This window comes from Balearica regulorum, chromosome 3 (genome assembly GCF_011004875.1).
Source record: "Balearica regulorum gibbericeps isolate bBalReg1 chromosome 3, bBalReg1.pri, whole genome shotgun sequence".
NCBI classification, from domain to species: domain Eukaryota; kingdom Metazoa; phylum Chordata; class Aves; order Gruiformes; family Gruidae; genus Balearica; species Balearica regulorum.
Genome location: NC_046186.1, coordinates 73,718,971 through 73,736,395, shown reverse-complemented (window position 1 = coordinate 73,736,395; position 17,425 = coordinate 73,718,971). Strand labels below are relative to the sequence as shown.

Below are 17,425 nucleotides of genomic sequence, written 5' to 3'. Positions count from 1 at the left end.
AAGGTGGCATGCATTGAAGTACACTATGGAAGATTTTATGTCATATTTAGGTATATCTGCTGCAGAATAAAGAGTGTGTATCTTTTAAAAAGTGCCTCATATCAAAGAAAACATTGCAGGGAGGAGCTGTTCGCTTTTACACCTGCGCTGTTTTGGCTTACCTTCCAGTATGTTGGGAAAAGCTGGAATAGAAACTAATTCCACTACTTACAGCTGCTGAATACGTTTTTATAAGTATGCATTAATATACACGGGAGAAGGAAAAATTAGTATCATTATTTGACATTTTGTGAGCAAATGTTATTTTGTGAGCAGGAAATGGCCTTTATGTTAACAAACAGGAGATGAGAAATTTTTTGCAACCAAGATTTCCCATTCACAGGACCTGGGCTACCAAAGGGGAAACAGAAGAGGCATCCCAGGAATTACTGTTCCACGGCCCAATATAGGAATGTTTGTAAATTACACAAAAATAATTCCCCCCAGGAAAGACTTAGGTTGACTTTCACATTGCTTAAGCAAACCTCCAGTTTGGTGATGTAAAAGTAGATGGTCATTACTTCAGTCAAATGTACACTCTATTCCCTCACCATTTGTCCTACAGTTGCTTCAAAGCCTACAGTGCAGAATATAAACCAACTGCATGCAGGGAAGAAGGAAAACAAAAAATGGCACAGTGGGAGAATGAGAAAGAAATATGGCAAATATAATGGCTTTGTCTGTTCTCTAGAAAATGTACGTCCTATCTTATCAGTGTACCCCAAAGCTGATTTTTTACAAATGCATATGAAGCACCTAGTGGAGCAGGGGCCCTATATCAATACACAATTTTAATAGTAATTATTTGGTTGTCCAAGATGACATGCTGAATATGTGTATGAATATATACATATGCTCTATTAGTGCAGAACAAGCCATTAAAAATGGTTGAATGCACCCTGGCATTTTAAGTGCTATTCTCTGATAGAATAGGCTATTTCAGTTGGAAGGGACCTACAACAATCATCAAGTCCAACTGCCTGGCCACTTCAGGGCTGACCAAGTTAAGGTATTATGGACATTGTACAATGCCTCTTAAACACTGAGAGGCTTGGGGCATCGATCACCTCTCTAGGAAGCCTGTTCCAGGGCGTGACCACCCTCTTGTTGAAGAAATGATTCCTAACGTCCAGTCTGAACCTCTCCTGGCGCAGCTCTGAACCACTCCTATGTGTCCTGTCACTGGATCCCAGGGAGAAGAGGCTCAGCACCCTCCTCTCCACGTTCCCTCCTCAGGAAGCTGTGGAGAGCCATGAGGTTGCCCCTCAGCCTCCTTCTCTCCAAACTAGATGAGCCCAAAGTCCACAGCCACTCCTCACAGTTGTCATCTGTTCTTTCCTCCTCTAAAAAAGTTAATCTCTATGCTTAATATTATGTGAAACCTGAAGAATCCATTTTACTACTGACACAGGTGATATACTCCAATGGCTCAACCTTCCAATTTCAAGAGGTGCTTTAACACAACTCGTGTACACATTTTAACATTCTGTGTGCAGAGGTCTAGGGTCCTGGCACTCCAGGACGGTCAAGAGAGTGCCTAGAATCAGATCTCTGACATCCATGCATGTTATTATGCGTGCATAAAAAAATAAGTCAGGACTAAAGACTCATGCACTACTTGATGAGAAGCTATGCTTTGGGTTTGGAATCCAAAAGTCACACTTTTGTAAACAGTGAAACCACCAACTTTATATAAACGAGCCAAAAACTCGCAGAACTGGGGAAACCTCTGATAGCAGATACTCTTCAGTTTGCTTCTCTGTCTTCACGTTCACTGACACTATTAATCCCACATAGAGTTATTTAAAGTAGGACCTATGAATGTAAATACTATGTGCTTCCACAGTTTTTAACATAGATATTTCTTGGAGTGAACAGCAGCTCCTTGTTCAGTCACATTATGTCGTACAATATTAAAATTCTCTGAGGATGATGAGGAAACCGGAATGTTGCTGCCCTCAGAGTTCCTGAAGTGTCTGTACACCATGATCTCCACTACACTGTAGAATAATTTAGGCTGGAAGGGATCCATGGAGGTCATCTGGTCCAACACACCACTCATAGTAGGGCCAACTTTGAAGCTGGATCAGGTTGCTCAGGGTCATCTGAGTTCCCAATACGTTCAAGGATGGAGATGTCACAGTCTCTGTGCAAACTGTTTGATCAATCTCATTTAAAGAAAGTCTACTATCTGTTCTATTTCCCTTGCTGCAATCTGCCAAAAATTAGTAATCTCCAAAACAAAACATATAAGACTAATACATATTACAAATATGGAAAATAAAGATACATTGTATGTAAATTTACTCAAATAGTCTTTAGAACAAAGTATCTTATTGGTCCAGACAGAGAGAGTATAAATGCAGAAAACCTCCCCACTTCTTCATACAATATTATTCATGTAAATTCTATTCACATTTGTTGTCAGCAGCAGAAAATTTGTCTGCCATGCAGATAGTCTTAATATCCAAACGGTGTAACTCAAGTGTAGCGTGCTTGAAAACAGAACTCAAGAAGCTCAATAGCTATGTGGCAAATCTATTTAGCAGATGTGATGAGAGTAAAAATTCTAAGATGAAATTTCTTAAAGGACTGACTTTAATTTCAAGTTTGAGTAAGATTTCTAAAATATACAAAAAACTACTGACACAGCAAATATTACCATTTGAGGGAAGTAGCCTGTTGCTTATGCATATACATTTGCCCAGTCCCTGAACACAAAATTGTGTTTGACATCAACTGCATACCTGAACTTGCTTCTGTAATACCTTCAGAAATGATGTTAAGCAAGTACGTATCCAGAACCTATGCCAACAGGCTTAAAGTTTATCTTGCCTACTTTCAGCAGGCTAAAAGTTAGCCTAGATTTGTTTTCTGAACTCTCTACTGTCAGACATGGGGTAGCGTGATCTCACATATCTATGGATGAAGTTTCACAAAAGTTTCATCTTTCTCCACTGATTATCTAACTTAGACTAGGTACCCGATAATTAGACTGCCTAATTTAATCTCATCTATTTTGAATATTTAGATTGCTATGCCTCTGAGGAGGAGAACTGGACAGAAAAAAAATCAAGGTGAAAAAATGTATACAAGCACCAATATAAAGTGATCAGCAGTTTAACCAATTAATTTTTTAAAAATTCTGTAACAACATTACTTTTTTTCTTTATTCTTGAAGCCATGGCTAATTTAGTGCTTTGTTTAAAAAAAACCACAACACAAAACCAAACATGTGCAGTAAGTTCAAGTATTTAACTGATTTCCAGACCAACACACATACAAAAAGCATAATTTAATCATAATTTTGCAGTGAGTAAGCATTAACAATGAAATTTAACTGTCACAAGTCTTTATGAATATCTAAAAGCCTAATACAAATATCCAAATTATTAGTAAAGATTAGTCATTTAAAGTGTTACCAATAAGACATTCAGTAACTCTGCATTAAATGCTAACAAGCCCTTTCTAGAAGAATATTAATTTACAGTCTATTCTTTCTAACAATTCTTTGTACAGTAAAAAAAAAATTAGTGTTTTTCTGCTTCCCTTTCCCACCCAACCACCCACATAGTTTTGCTCTCAGACTGAGCTACTAGCCAATCAAACCCGATGGTAAAAATCCTCTCAACCAAGGGTCCAAGATCTCACTTTTAGCATCCAGCTCAAATGCTCTTTGGGAATAAAATTCATGTTTTTGTATAATGTGCAAAGTGCAAGTTTTCTCCAGTGCTATCAGAAGTGTGTGCTGCTAAGAACTTCACCACAGAATAAAACTAACAATTAAGACTTTTTGATTTCCAATAGCTCTGTAACAGACAAACATTAGATAACATTTACAGGAATGAAAGATCAAGTGGATTATATACTGCTGCTTATTAGGTCAGGCATTTTCTGATTTCATTAGGCCAAACCAACGTTTTTACTCAAGTTCTTCAGTTTCCTCTGTAAAAAGGTCAGCCAAATCTGCCACTGTCAGAACTGAAGCTTCTGACTGTTTCATGGAAGAGCTCGTGTGGCTGTGGGAAAAAATTGCATGCAGACATCAGAAAAGGAATCAACTTAAGTAACAAGCTGTTTGCACTGAAGACAGACCACACAGTTCAGAGTCCCACAGCCGGTTCAGCTTTGAAGCTCAACAGGAAAACACACTTTCTATCAGGGAAAACACATACACTGATCAGCTACTTCTCTTGCACATTCTGAGTAAGATAAAGTCTGTCTCCTATCCCTAACAGTGGTCAACACCAAACACTGCAGAGGCAGCAGAACACGGGATAATCCGCTTTGCTCTCTTAACATTTAAGGGATTGGCTTCAGCTTCCAAGCATAAGATCTGACATTACTTTCAAAACATTAGCCCCAATTGGATCATTCAACCACTGTGTATTTATCTGGATTTTACACACAAAAGTAGTGCTACTTTACAGATATGGAAACTGATTAAATCATTCTTTCAAAGCTAAAGCTGAAATCATTCATAACTACAGCCAGAGATACACATGTAAATTTTTAGTCTCGTAATTTGTAAAAAAAGGAAAAATAACTGATTTTCTTAAACTAAGGCCTCCTCCTAGATTTCTTATGTGTATACAATAGAGGTACAAATCTCTTACACTTTCTGCATAAAGAATGTAAATACCACTTTTGTTCCAGTCCATTGATGCTTATAGATTTTGAAAAGATAAACACAGTGAAAACTACATTCTGTGTCTGCACACCAGACTGACTTACGAGCATCTGGACAACTCATGCACTGACTGCAAAACCAACTAGTGTGACACAGCACCGACAGACTAGGTTTGTAGAATTTAAAAATAACGAAAGAAAGAATTAATGTTCTAGGTCAGAGCTTATAACCTATGCAATGCTTTTATACTAATGGAAATAGGTAAACTGAAAAGAAATTATAATGCATTATAATCAGGCTTTTATGAAATGAAGCATACCAAATGTAACCAAAATATTCTCCAGAAAATTAAAATACCTTAAGTTTCAAGTTACTGGAACCAGGTTAAAAGATTAAGACTTTTTCTAGTCTTAAAACTTTTTTGTCAATCAAAATAATTTGAAAGAGAACAGTTGAGGTTTATATGTAAGACACACATACCTAACTGTAATAAAAGTACGTTGAGAACTACCTTTTCATTATCAGTGCAATAAGGATGTTTTAAAAAAATTCAACACATACCTTCTATCTACAGTTTTCAGCATAGTCTGCATTCTCTCTTCTATTGTTGCTTTTATCAGGAACCTATGAACAATGGTCGCTCTGAATGTGTTTAAAAAAAGAAAACAAGACCAGAAATGAACAGAAGTTATGCTGTTACAGTCCAAGTTCAAGACCACATTTTTGATTCATACTAATTAATGTACGAGTGCTGAAAAAATGCCTCTGTAATTTAAGAAAGAAATCTTACAAGGTGATTAACAACTTCCACTGACCTTTAAGGATGCTTAGTGCTTCCCAGAGCACACACTTCCAACTTGGCTGGATCAAATACTAAATGAATATAAGCTGTATTAACTAAAATCCTAAAGCAGATGCTGGGCAAAGTTCTGGTTTCTGTGTCCCTACTATAAGAAAACAATCCTCAAGAGCCTAGCCTGTCATTTAAAGAAATTACTTTGGCCCATTGGTTCTATACAATGTTTCTACTGCATTGTCACAAGTCAGTCCAAGAGACAGAGCTCAGCATGATGGATAGTTAAAGCTCGTTCCCAGAGTTTTAACAATACTGTTCTTGAAGATGGCAAAATACTATACATTTGTAGTCAGTAAACATGAAATTGTAAATATCAGTAAAACATAAACCCCAAAATGTCAATAAACATAAAACAAAATAAGAACTCCATTTACAGAATAAGATTTCAAAAAGAAAGCTGTAATAAAAAAAGAAATGTCAGGCAAAAGAAAGTGACATGGGAAAGAGTCAGCTCCAAAGATAAAAATGAAAAATCACTCCAGGCTCCCCAGTATAAACATTTTTCAAGATATGAACCCTTGAAAGTGCTTGGATGGATTTCAGATCTTAAGTTGAAACTTTGGCAGGTAACATTACACAGAGGAACGCTGGGGGAATACTTTGTGATTCATAGGCAAAGGTCTACCCACAAAAAAGAGAAGTAAATAAGAACTCAGCTGAACTGGTAATAGCTGCACCAGTGAAACTAAACAGAGAATTCCCTTATGCTCACTGTACTTGAACACAACCCTTTTTCAAATATTCAAAAATTACAATGCAGGCTGTTGCAATCAATCCTTCTTATGCCCTCACAGTTAATTCAAAATCTTTACCAACACACCCAAATATCCACCTGTTCATAAACATTCTTTCACATACATGCTCATTCATGCCCTCTTGCTTTTCGTCCGTTTCCAGAACACAAATCCCACTATTATTCTAGAATGATATTATTATTCCAAAATCAATTCCAGCTATTTTTCTTCTTCATGTACAGGGGTTTTTAATTATTTTTTCAAGTGACATGAAACCTAAGGAAAAACATATATATCTTACCATCTTACAAACTTTCCAAAATCTTTGTTAAGTGTTCAGTACTACCTATGTAAAAATCTACAACACTGAAATCAAAAGATATGCAAACTCATTAATGTCTTCACAAAGATCTAGACAGGGGTGAGAGAAGAACTGTGATTTAAAAACCAATCAGTTCTGCAGAGTGTGTGCTATAACTTTCTTTTTGGGGAAAACAAACAAAAAACCCCAAACCAAAGCCACCTCAACAACTTACACAGCTCCTAATCTGGAGCTGGGAATGACCAGCTAGAAGGAGCCCCTCTCAAGAAAACTAGGAAGGGCCGTGCCTGAACTTAGCTACATACAACATAAATGGTGAGCTGCTGAGACCTGCAAAGCTAAGACACTTCTGGACAAGCTTACAAGCAGAACTTCAAAATTAAAAACTAAGGCATCAATGGAAGACATAAAATAGCGCAGCAGCTGAACAAGGCTCTTCAGGATTTTGGACTCAAGAACCTACATTTCCTAAACACCATTTGCCTCTGCATCTTACCCCCCACAACAGCACAGAAGAACTCCCGAAGATACACGTTGTGTATTTTCAGCAAACTTTTTATCTATTTTAATCTTTCTGTCCCTTATACGATCATCTTTAAAAACAGGATTCCTATGAATACCCTCATCTCCAAAATTGAGAATTTCAGTGAACTAGATTTATTCTGATTACAGTACACGGTTCTATTCTGGCCCATATCTAAACCACTCAATGCAATTTTAACTCTTACTTTGTTTGGCCAATACGATGTACTCTGCCAATAGCCTGTAGCTCATGTGCAGGGTTCAGAATGGGTTCCACAAGCAGAACGTGAGTTGCTTCGATGATGTTTAGTCCATTGGAACCGGTGTGAAGAGGCAGCAGCAAAATATTGATGTTGGGGTCGTATTTAAATGCAGAGAGATTTTCCTAAAAGACAAACATCACAGCAGCTTGACAAAAGTTCCTCAATAAAGAGTGTGGGGGACATCTCTATATTTTCAAGTAATTACAGCAGCTACTACAGGCCCCAGCGTGACAATCTTGCAGCTTGACTGATCCAAGACCTGTTATCCCAGAACAGATACTTGACAGATATCAGGAAGGCAAGAACTTCTTGCAACACTGATCAGCTTGTCTCATCCTTAACATCCATGCCAATGCTTCTTTCTCAAAAGTGAATGTACTGTTCATCTCCAAAGGCTTTAAATTGTGGCTTTTTGTGATTATGATTTTTAGAATTAATGAGTTAGAGATCAAAGCTTCTGCCAAACAAATTTGCTGCTCTTTCAGTTTCTCAAATGAAGCAATGAAGTAAAAGGATCAAATTAACTTCTATGAAATGAAAACTATTTTCAGTGGGGAAAATTAAAGAAAAATATCCTTTATGTACCTGAAATTTACTAATTCCATTGATCTGAGAAAAAATCATGTTGTTGTCATACAGAGCTTTGGAAATTATGTCCAACACATCTTGCCACTGTAAAAAAAACCACAAAAAAACCACAATAAAAGTAACTCAACATTACAAGCAGCAATAACAACTAAAATATACTAACTTCACTAAGAAAGAATAGATAAAAAAGTCTTTCAAAATACTAGCATTTGCAATTTAAAAAAAAAGAAAAAAAGAAAAAAGATGTGTGCCAGGAACCAAATCTTTCATAAAACTAAATAAGAGATGTAAATAAAAAGATCAGCTTGAATAAAAGGAATTGGTAGCCATCACAAACCCAGTTTTACAATTTATCAAAAATATCTGGACGTTATATTTAAAGTTATCTAGAATTTCTAATGTTCCCATATAAATCTAAGTGCTTGCCCTTTAACGAAACAAGCTTTTACATCTGTTGACTACGATCATTGTTCATGTCCCAGTTACATGAATTGCCCTACAAATTCTCAAAACAATCAAGTGGCTGTACAGAGTGATTCAACATTTTGGTAGCTATACTAATGCCTGAAAATATTATGACCATTTTAAACACACACACACAAAAACAAGACAGAAAATTGTGATTAATACCGTTGAGAAAACTAAAGATTTAGCCCCAGGATCTTTAAATTGAATTCTCTTCAGTGTTCGGACCACAGCTTCCACTTTGGTGGAGTGACTTCCCTTTGAAAAGTCAAAGAGCAGCATTAGTAAAGTAGGAAATTAAACAACTCCTTCCACATTCATTGCTTTATCAAATAATGTTACATATGGACTCTCACATATCTCACATATCAAGTGTAAAAATCAGCAACCTGGAGAAAGGGCAGGTTAACTAGCACTGAACTGCTTTTGTACCCCCCTTACCACTGCTATAGGATCCACGGTGGATTATGGCACACGCAGTACACGGAAGAACAAAGTGCCCCACGGATCCACCTCTCTAGTTCTGGACGAGGCACACGGGATAGCCCGAGCAGTGCAGTTGCACCAAACGTGCCAGTTAGGCCTGGTGAGGTTTAACTTAGTGGCACAATTTTTAAAGAATCTTCCAAATACACATTTAAATTTCCCTCCCCTCATATCTCTTGTAAACTGGTAATGAAAAAAACCCTACCTGAACACTATTTCTGTTGCTTTTGTTACTTACTGTGGCAACATCAAACTTATGCTCAGTACTATGAAGCTTGTTAATTATATTTAAAATAAGATGAAACTGGTAAATATAATTAAATTAATTCTTGAGGGATTGCACGCTGCAATGGAAACATCTTCATATTGTGCATTCAGAAGTATTTCAGCACTTACTAAATCCTATACTACATTCTACTTCTCGTCCACTTTGATTTCTGTACTCCTTCCTTTCTCCATAATTCAGGAAGAGGATTCCTAAAAACAGTTCTTTAGTATCTCCCTCTATTTCCTTCAGTATGTACTTTGTATTACAGCAATTTTACCTAATGTGTTTTTTTAAGAAGCCCTTATTTAATTCCTTACTAGTTCTTACATGTATAGTAATTTCAAGCTGCACTAGATTCAGCTGGACAAATATTGTTTTATTTCTGTCTGCACCTGTCCTCTGAACATTGAATTAACCATGTTGGCTTGCTACAATGACAGATCAAATTTACTGAAGTTATGCTGCTTGCAGAATTGGTGGGGAAGGATGTCAGCAGTCTAAGCACAAGTTGGGAACCAATTCTGGGCTGCTTGATCATTCATACCTTACGCAGCTAAGTGAACGCTCCAAGAAATACATGTAAAAGACTTTCTGCAGATTTCTTTACCAAAGGCTGCAATAAGCACTAACATTGTATCTCCCAGGGTCTTCCACAGTGATTCCAACTCTGTGTCACAGACATAGAAATAAACCAGGTTTTTTCATGTCATCTCTGTTGCACCTGGTAAACATTAACACTGTTTCCAAAAGTCAGAGAGACAAATAAAAAAGCTTTTGTCAGTAGGTGTTATGATCTGCAAGGATGAATGACACACTTGCAGCCCTACGGCAGCTGCCTGCCAATCATAGCCACCTATAGTTAGGAGATCCAAGAATAGCTTTTGGTATTTCCTATACACTCCAGGGTCATTTATGTGCTTTTCTGATACCATTCATCTCTGATTCAATGATGATAATTCTGGCTAATCTGCTCTGACTGTCTTTTCCTCAAAAACTTTTTTTGGACCTTACCATAGGTCCTATTTTTTCCCCTGCTCTAAGACATAGTAGCTTTAACCACTGTTGTTGATTTTTCCACCTTTCAGACTTCCTGTGACTCAGGTGCTACTCATGTGGCTTTGTACAACATCAGTCAGAGGAACTATGCTGAAGAACAGCAACACGATCAAGGTGGTCACAAGTCTTTTTGCTCTATTCTTTAAACAAGATAACTAAGCGTACAAAGTTCTCCATCCCTTCGCTTACGTTATGTTACACAAACTATATTAGGCTTGCCATTGAACTAACAATTGACTAAAGCTTTGGTTCACAGCACACAAAAAATTTCAATTTTGTTCTCAATATTTGTGGAGAGATGAAACTGATAGAAGTACCCTTGCTATTATGAGTTCTTGGTTTTCAGTCTGTCTTAAAAAAGTGTTACCCCACTCATTACCCATCCACCTAGAGTTTGTAATTTTGTTGGATATCCAGATGAGTATTTATAAACAGATTAGCTAGTTCTAATTAATTACAGAACAGCACACAGAATCAAAATTACCCTCTAACAAACAATTCCTGTCTCAGATGACAGGCTGGCAATACCCACTGTAATACTGACCAGACACTGGAAGCTTTTACAGAACCAAAACATGCAGGGATGCCAGAAATCTCTCTCAGTATAAAATGCTCCCATTTACAGTAGTCCTTCTGCATCTAAGATATTCACTTAAGATGGCTAGTGCTGGTGCAATAAAGAGCAAGATGTATACAACACAACAGAAGAAAAAGAGGAAGAAAAGAGGTACTGAATACTGAAATAGACCAGAGGGACTGAGAAAGTTCAGAGGAAAACAAACACTGAATAAATCACACAATTTTCATCTATATACTGCAAGATATTGATCTTAACCTCAATATTGCATAGAAACCACAGCAAGTTATTCTTTGTTAACTACCCTTAAAGGAATATGAAGTAGAAATTTTTATTTTTAACAATGCTGCTTGTTTTGATAGTACATACAGTGAAGCTAAAGTATAAGTTGTTAATTTTTTGAGAAATAAGAATGGGTCTTATTCAAGATGACATATGACTTCACACAGAATTCCTACTTCTGCTTTGCCTGAAGTTTTTGATGCAGAAATACTTTAAGAAAACACTACAACCCTTCACACAGGACAGTAGATGCTATGTTCCTTCTATGTTTTATTTATGAAATTTAGTTATTCTATTTTTAAATGTAATTTATGAAATATATTTGGAATTTTCTTGTTAGAAACAGGGTGATATCCCTAAACCCTGAGGAAATAATCTGTTAAAAACACGCATCAAGCGAGGTCCTAATAACTAGCACTTGAAAAATATAGCCTGTTTACTCCCCCTGGTGCCACATGCTGTCAACTGCTTCAAATCTAGTAATTTGAGTTAGGACACGTCTACTCGTAAAAGGGAATTCCAGTTCTCCAGGGAGGCTGACATAACTAGTGTGAACATGGTAGCACTGACTTCAGTACAGGCCAGCAGCCCTAGTATACCCACAAGGTTCAAGGGGACTTGCGCAGATACCATGGAAATCTTTGTCAGCACATTTTGGGTTTACTTTTAACAATGCTAACCAGAATAAAACTACGATTGGTATGTCCAGCTGTATTAAAATGATATTTTAATTAAAGATTGCAATGTCATCTAAATCAAAATATTACCAACATTAGTCTTTTACCTTTGCCTTTTAGTCCAGAATCCTCTATTTTTTCCACAACTGCGATGATCAGTTTTTTGGTTTAACACTAACAGATTTGTGCAAAGCAAAAACGTACCTATGCACTACATATGTGTTAGTATTGCTAAAGACTCGTGGAGATGCTGTCTCTTCCTCCATCCCTGTCTTCCCAATGAAAACCCTCTGTTACCAAGAAAAGTAGATAAAACAGTGCCATCAGGACTGATTTCCTACAGTTATGTCTAGAGGTTCATTAACTTTTGTCATTAGGAAGGCACACAAGTTACAAAGTTTCTCCCCCAGACTTGAACTTTAGATATCTTTTGTAGTAAGGGGAAAGCCAAGCCACAGTATTTTGCCAAGTACTTTATGTGTATGGCAATTTTAATAAAACTTGCAGAAAATTAATTACCTTTGAAACTCAGACTCTATCAAGCTGCTTGAAATGATCTAATGGGTTGCTAAATTAAGGGAGAAGTCTAAGATAGTGCAATGAAAAGACCTTGTCTCCTCAGAAAGCCATGCTAAAAGGAATAAACACAGAAAGTCACAGTGGAAAATACAGCCACCAACCTTCAACAGTGCTGTACATCGTCAGTGGAAAGCCTTGATAAAAAACAGCTTCCTGCCTGGCAATTTCTAAAACCAAAATTCACTCTTGATTCAACAATCATCTTTTCAGCGTGTCTATGTACCCAGTCAGTGAGGCTTTAACCAAACACCAAGAAGTTTAAAATGCAGATAGGCAAGAAGTACTAATAGCTTTTCCAAAGTTTTCCTTTTGATTTTTCAAACAAAAACAAGCAAAAAACCCCAAAAAGAATACTTGCAGAGTATCCAGCTGCACAGAGTCAACACTCATCTAGAATACAGAGAAAAAGCTTACAACACACAAGTAGATCAAAAGAATTGGGGTTGAGCTTGAAGAAAGTGGCCTCACAACCATATTATTGATGATACACTTGTACAGAAAAGAGAATGTCCTCACCATCACACCAGAGAAACCCTTCTCCAAAGAACAAATTCATGGTCAACAGGTTCCAATAAAAAGCATTGGTGCTGATAAATAATATTTTACAGGATTAACATTTTCCATTTTGTCTACTGTGATTTGACTTATTACTGAATAAACTTTGGGTGAAGTTACTGAATATACTCATTAGAACCCATCCACTAATTTATTAGTGGACGAGTTAGAGGAAGCACAGATATAATCTCCCTTCAGGTTTCTAACATTCATACACCCCTATCAAAAAAAAGTAGTCAATTTTTCCCCTCCTATTATGGTTTGTATAGCAAACAATATTACATAGATGATATGCAAAATGTAAAACTACTCCTCCATTTCTCAGATAGCTCAAGAAACATTACAGATGACTAATCTTAAGTTCAAAATCAGGATTTACGTTCTCATGCTAACAATGAAGACTTATCAACTTAAAATATTTACATTATCCTAACAGCTTTATAGTACAGGCAGCTTTCTCAAACTACTCATTTCAAGCAAACATAGCAAAACTATGCCTCCAAAAAGCCTCATCTCTCCTTAACTACAAAAAGCCAAACACACCACAACAACCTGCAATCCAATCACCTGCACACAAAAAGCATTTATTTCTACCCAGTGTCAAACGCTTAAAAAAAATCTTACCTAAAGCTCAGTAACAGCTGTCCCTCCCCCCACACTCCAAGATAGCGTTACTTTAACAGAGGTGTAATTTTGTAATCCATCTAAAAGGCCTTTCTTCAAACACATTTAAAGAGCAGGTGTTAAAAAGATAGCCTCTTACACATCATTTCCTTTCATGTTTTGTTTTCATAACCTTTAAGAGTTTTGTAAAGGATAAGTTAAAAAAAATAACCCACAACAACAAACCCTAAACCAAACAAGAAAACCAAAAAACCTTTTACTTGACAGGAAAATGTGTATCCTCCCTCAGGGAAGGATGGAAAAACATTGACTACGCTGTAAGAAAGGCCTATATATATCATGTCCAATTCAAAAGAATGAACTATACCTGTTCTAAACAAGACAAATTATAAAAGTGAACCTACTTATAAGACTATATGGTAGATTTGTCTGCCTAAATGCAGTTTGCAATGAAACACAACAAATATGCACAGCTCAAAGCTCATATAAACAACGTACCTTTACAGGAATGTCATCCTCCTGATTTGCAGTTTCTGCAGTGAAGACATACGATATTTCTTTATGAGATGTTGTCTGCCTGCAAATGGCACATTTAATTGAGCTCCGGCGGGTGCCAACACTGTACTGTTCTATGATGATAGCTATACACTCATTACAAAAACAATGTCCACATGTCAGCACTGCCCACTATGCAGGGAATTAAAAAACAAAACAACAAACAAGTATCAGTTTCGGATCAACGCAAAAGAAAAACAGTGTACTAATATATGATAAATAACATTTTCATAGAAACATTCTCTTCATGAAATTCATCAGATTAAAATAGAATAATTTTACAATTTTTAGCACTCCAGCTGCTAAAAAGCCTGGATTTCAAAGTTTTCCAGCACAGAAAGATTCATGATCCCCAGAAGTTCTCTGCATTTGTTGTTCATTATTTGCATTTTCCCAGTTTTAACCTTGAGGAAAGATATTACAGTCTTTCATTTCTATGAATAATGATTCTTAATGCAGAGGTTAAGTACACAGATTAAGCATTTACACCATTTTAAAAAAGTTACATAAATGTTTGTATTTGCCTTCTGTAAAAGTCTTTATACATTCATACTAGATCAGTCTTTATTAAAAACATCCTGAAAAAAGTGCTTTAATTTTTATCTATTGTTAAGTGCTAGACAACGTCTCTGGATTTAAGGAGAAAGAAAATTTTGAACAGAGAGGCTTCATTTTTTTTTGACAGAATGCATTAGAAACAAAAGATTGCATTGCAGATGTTGTTCTTCCTTTGTGGGCCTAGAACATCTATGTGTCAGCTGTGACCTTCCCTAACAGAGAAGTAATTTGTAAACCAGTGGTTTTGCACCTAGAAATAGAGTCTTACTATGTACTAGTCTGTTCTATAGGCCATTCTAAGAGGAAGAAATAAAACAGTTTTCATGGGTCCAAGTAGCAGAGGGAATTGACTAAACAACTGCTTATCAAGCGAAAGATCTTTTAGACTTTGTAAGGTTCTTTAAATCACACAGAAACAGGATGCAAAACATTTTAAAAATTCCTTGCAACATGATGGCTACTATCATCTAAAGCGGCAGTCTTGGCCAAAGTTAAAGAGTATTTTTCCCTTCAGAACTCCTCCAGCTCAGAGAAGCAGCATAATGGCAGTTAACAGAGCAGACAACTGTTCTCTAAAAATCTGTATCACCCTTGGAAGAAGAGCGCAGAGGGGATTTTGGAAACATGGCAGGACACTGGTTCAATGCTTACATATGTCTATAAAGCTAACAGAAGCTAAAACACTTTAAAATAACTACCCTAAAAAAGCACCAACTTAGTTTGACTGCACAGGAGTCCTTTCATGTTTTTACCTAATGCATGGTAACTAAAGTATAAACTGATGTAGATCAGTTTTGATTAAGTCTCACTTAAATTTCAGTTGCTGCAGTTCAGCAGGTAAGTGGTGGGGAAAGAAATGCAGATTGCCAGTCTTTATTCTACTGTTTTTTACTACTGTTTAAGTAGCTAATATCCATTTCTTTAAAGTCTAGAAGAAAAAAAAATACTATCAATAAGAGCAGTTACAGTAAAATACAATAGTATACTACAGAGGCTACTTCATTCTATTAAGCTTATAAAAGGTAAAGAAACTTTCTGACAAAAGTATGAAAGCAAACTTTCAGAGTTTTAAAACAATCAGCAACACACATTTTTTGTCAAAACACTTAAGCACTGATGTCAACAGTTAAAGGCAGTAGAGGTGCTTGCATCTGAGCAAGATGTTATTTCAGGAGAGAGGTTGTTTGGTATATTACAGGAAAGGGCTTATTTCCCCTGTTTCAGTACAATGTTCATTTAAAAATCAGATGTTGAAAATTTGACACACAACTGATTCAGATCTAGGTAAAGACGTTCTACAAACAAAACCTGCTGACTAAATATCTTACCTGTTTTCCCAACTGACGTGCACAGATCGGACATGGTTCGGGGTTAACTCCCCCCGTAGTTTTATCCTGAGACTATAAAGTAGAAAAAAAATTAACTTTGTGTTTCAACAAATAAAAGTTATTCTATATTTAAAAAATAGCTTCTAGAAAAAAAATGAATAATGAAGTCCTTAAAACAACAGTGTGAGCAAGTTAAAAAACATCATTCATGAATAAATAAATCTATCGTGAGGAGTTAAAAAAATATGTAATTTATGGTAAGTAAAAGGAGCATTGTTCATACTGCAGTCTTTCAGATAGCATCTGCATCTCTACTACAGCTTTGAGAAATGCTGGTAAAATACAAGCTTCAAACAAGAAACTCCTCATTTTCTATCCGTTTCACATTGCTGTAAAAACACTTAAGTATACTTAATCATGCTTAACTATGCTTAAGCATAGTTGTACTTACTTGAACAGTATGATTAAAATAACTAACATACATGGGGTTTGTCTGAGGGGTTTTTTTTACACTCATTAAACCTACAGACCCGCTTGTCCTTCTGTTCAAGATGGTAAGGTCTTTGTAAAATAGCAAGGGTATGTGAAGAGGTACATGATTTTACAAGGCTTCTACTAAATATGGCCCAGTTAGTTTTGATGAAAGTTTTAATCTTATAAAGCTATGAACTAGTTTTAGAACCGTGTAATTAAGCAAATAGCCAAAATATATAATGTAATAAATAACTTTATGACTACGCCATAACACAAAGAACACCACACTGAATTTCAACATGTAATGAATCTTTACAAAAAATATATTTTCTTTAAAATCTAAGTTTTAAACAAAAATAATGGCACTAGGCAAACAGAGTACATCACTTTGGTAATGACCAAGGAACCATAAACCTTACCTTCTCCAGATTAGTGAGATACAGAAGTTGTCCTAATTTCTTTTGAAGCTGTGATTTGGCAACTGCCTTATCATTCAAAAGTTTCACTCGATTTTGCTCTACCTATGGAAACAGTATTAAACACTTATTAAGAAAAGAAAAAAAACTGTTAAGTTTTACAGTAAGGCTTAAATTCATTTTTTGACAAAATTCAACTAAGTAATTTCCTGGGAACAGACAGAAGAACAGCTAATGCTGTAAATTTAAGATGCACTTCTCCCCAGGAAAAATCAATTATTTATTCCTTTCCTGTACCCAGTATGAACACAGCACTGTGAGCGGGCTGAGACCCAGGAGGTATACAAACTTGCTCTTTATTGTTTTATTTGCATTACTGGTTCTTTCCAGAAAAAAAAACCAAACAATTTAAAATAACTTAATTTTTTAAAAGTTTCTTTCAAATTTCATTCAATTTATTATCTATCTTCGTGCAGCCAAGTAGATCCTAGACTCTACTGCTGGTTCCAAAAACAATGTGTAAGAAAAAATTCATTACTTTCTTTATACTGCTTAGAAACTTTCACTGTTT

General features: G+C 36.1%; 1 protein-coding gene across 2 annotated transcripts in view; it reads right to left on the bottom strand.

Annotated features, from left to right (window-relative positions):
- Positions 1–2,619: 2,619 nt before the first annotated feature.
- The window catches only part of SHPRH (SNF2 histone linker PHD RING helicase), a 56,211-nt gene continuing 41,405 nt past the window's right edge, over positions 2,620–17,425 (bottom strand). For both annotated transcript variants that reach the window (XM_075748468.1, XM_075748469.1), the window contains 8 exons: positions 16,858–16,959; positions 15,965–16,036; positions 14,022–14,210; positions 8,585–8,677; positions 7,952–8,038; positions 7,310–7,488; positions 5,231–5,311; positions 2,620–4,058 (listed from right to left, as the gene is read on the bottom strand). In XM_075748468.1, the coding sequence (XP_075604583.1) occupies positions 3,962–4,058; positions 5,231–5,311; positions 7,310–7,488; positions 7,952–8,038; positions 8,585–8,677; positions 14,022–14,210; positions 15,965–16,036; positions 16,858–16,959 (900 nt within the window). In that variant the 3' untranslated portion in view covers positions 2,620–3,961. The remainder of the gene's footprint in view (positions 4,059–5,230; positions 5,312–7,309; positions 7,489–7,951; positions 8,039–8,584; positions 8,678–14,021; positions 14,211–15,964; positions 16,037–16,857; positions 16,960–17,425) is intronic.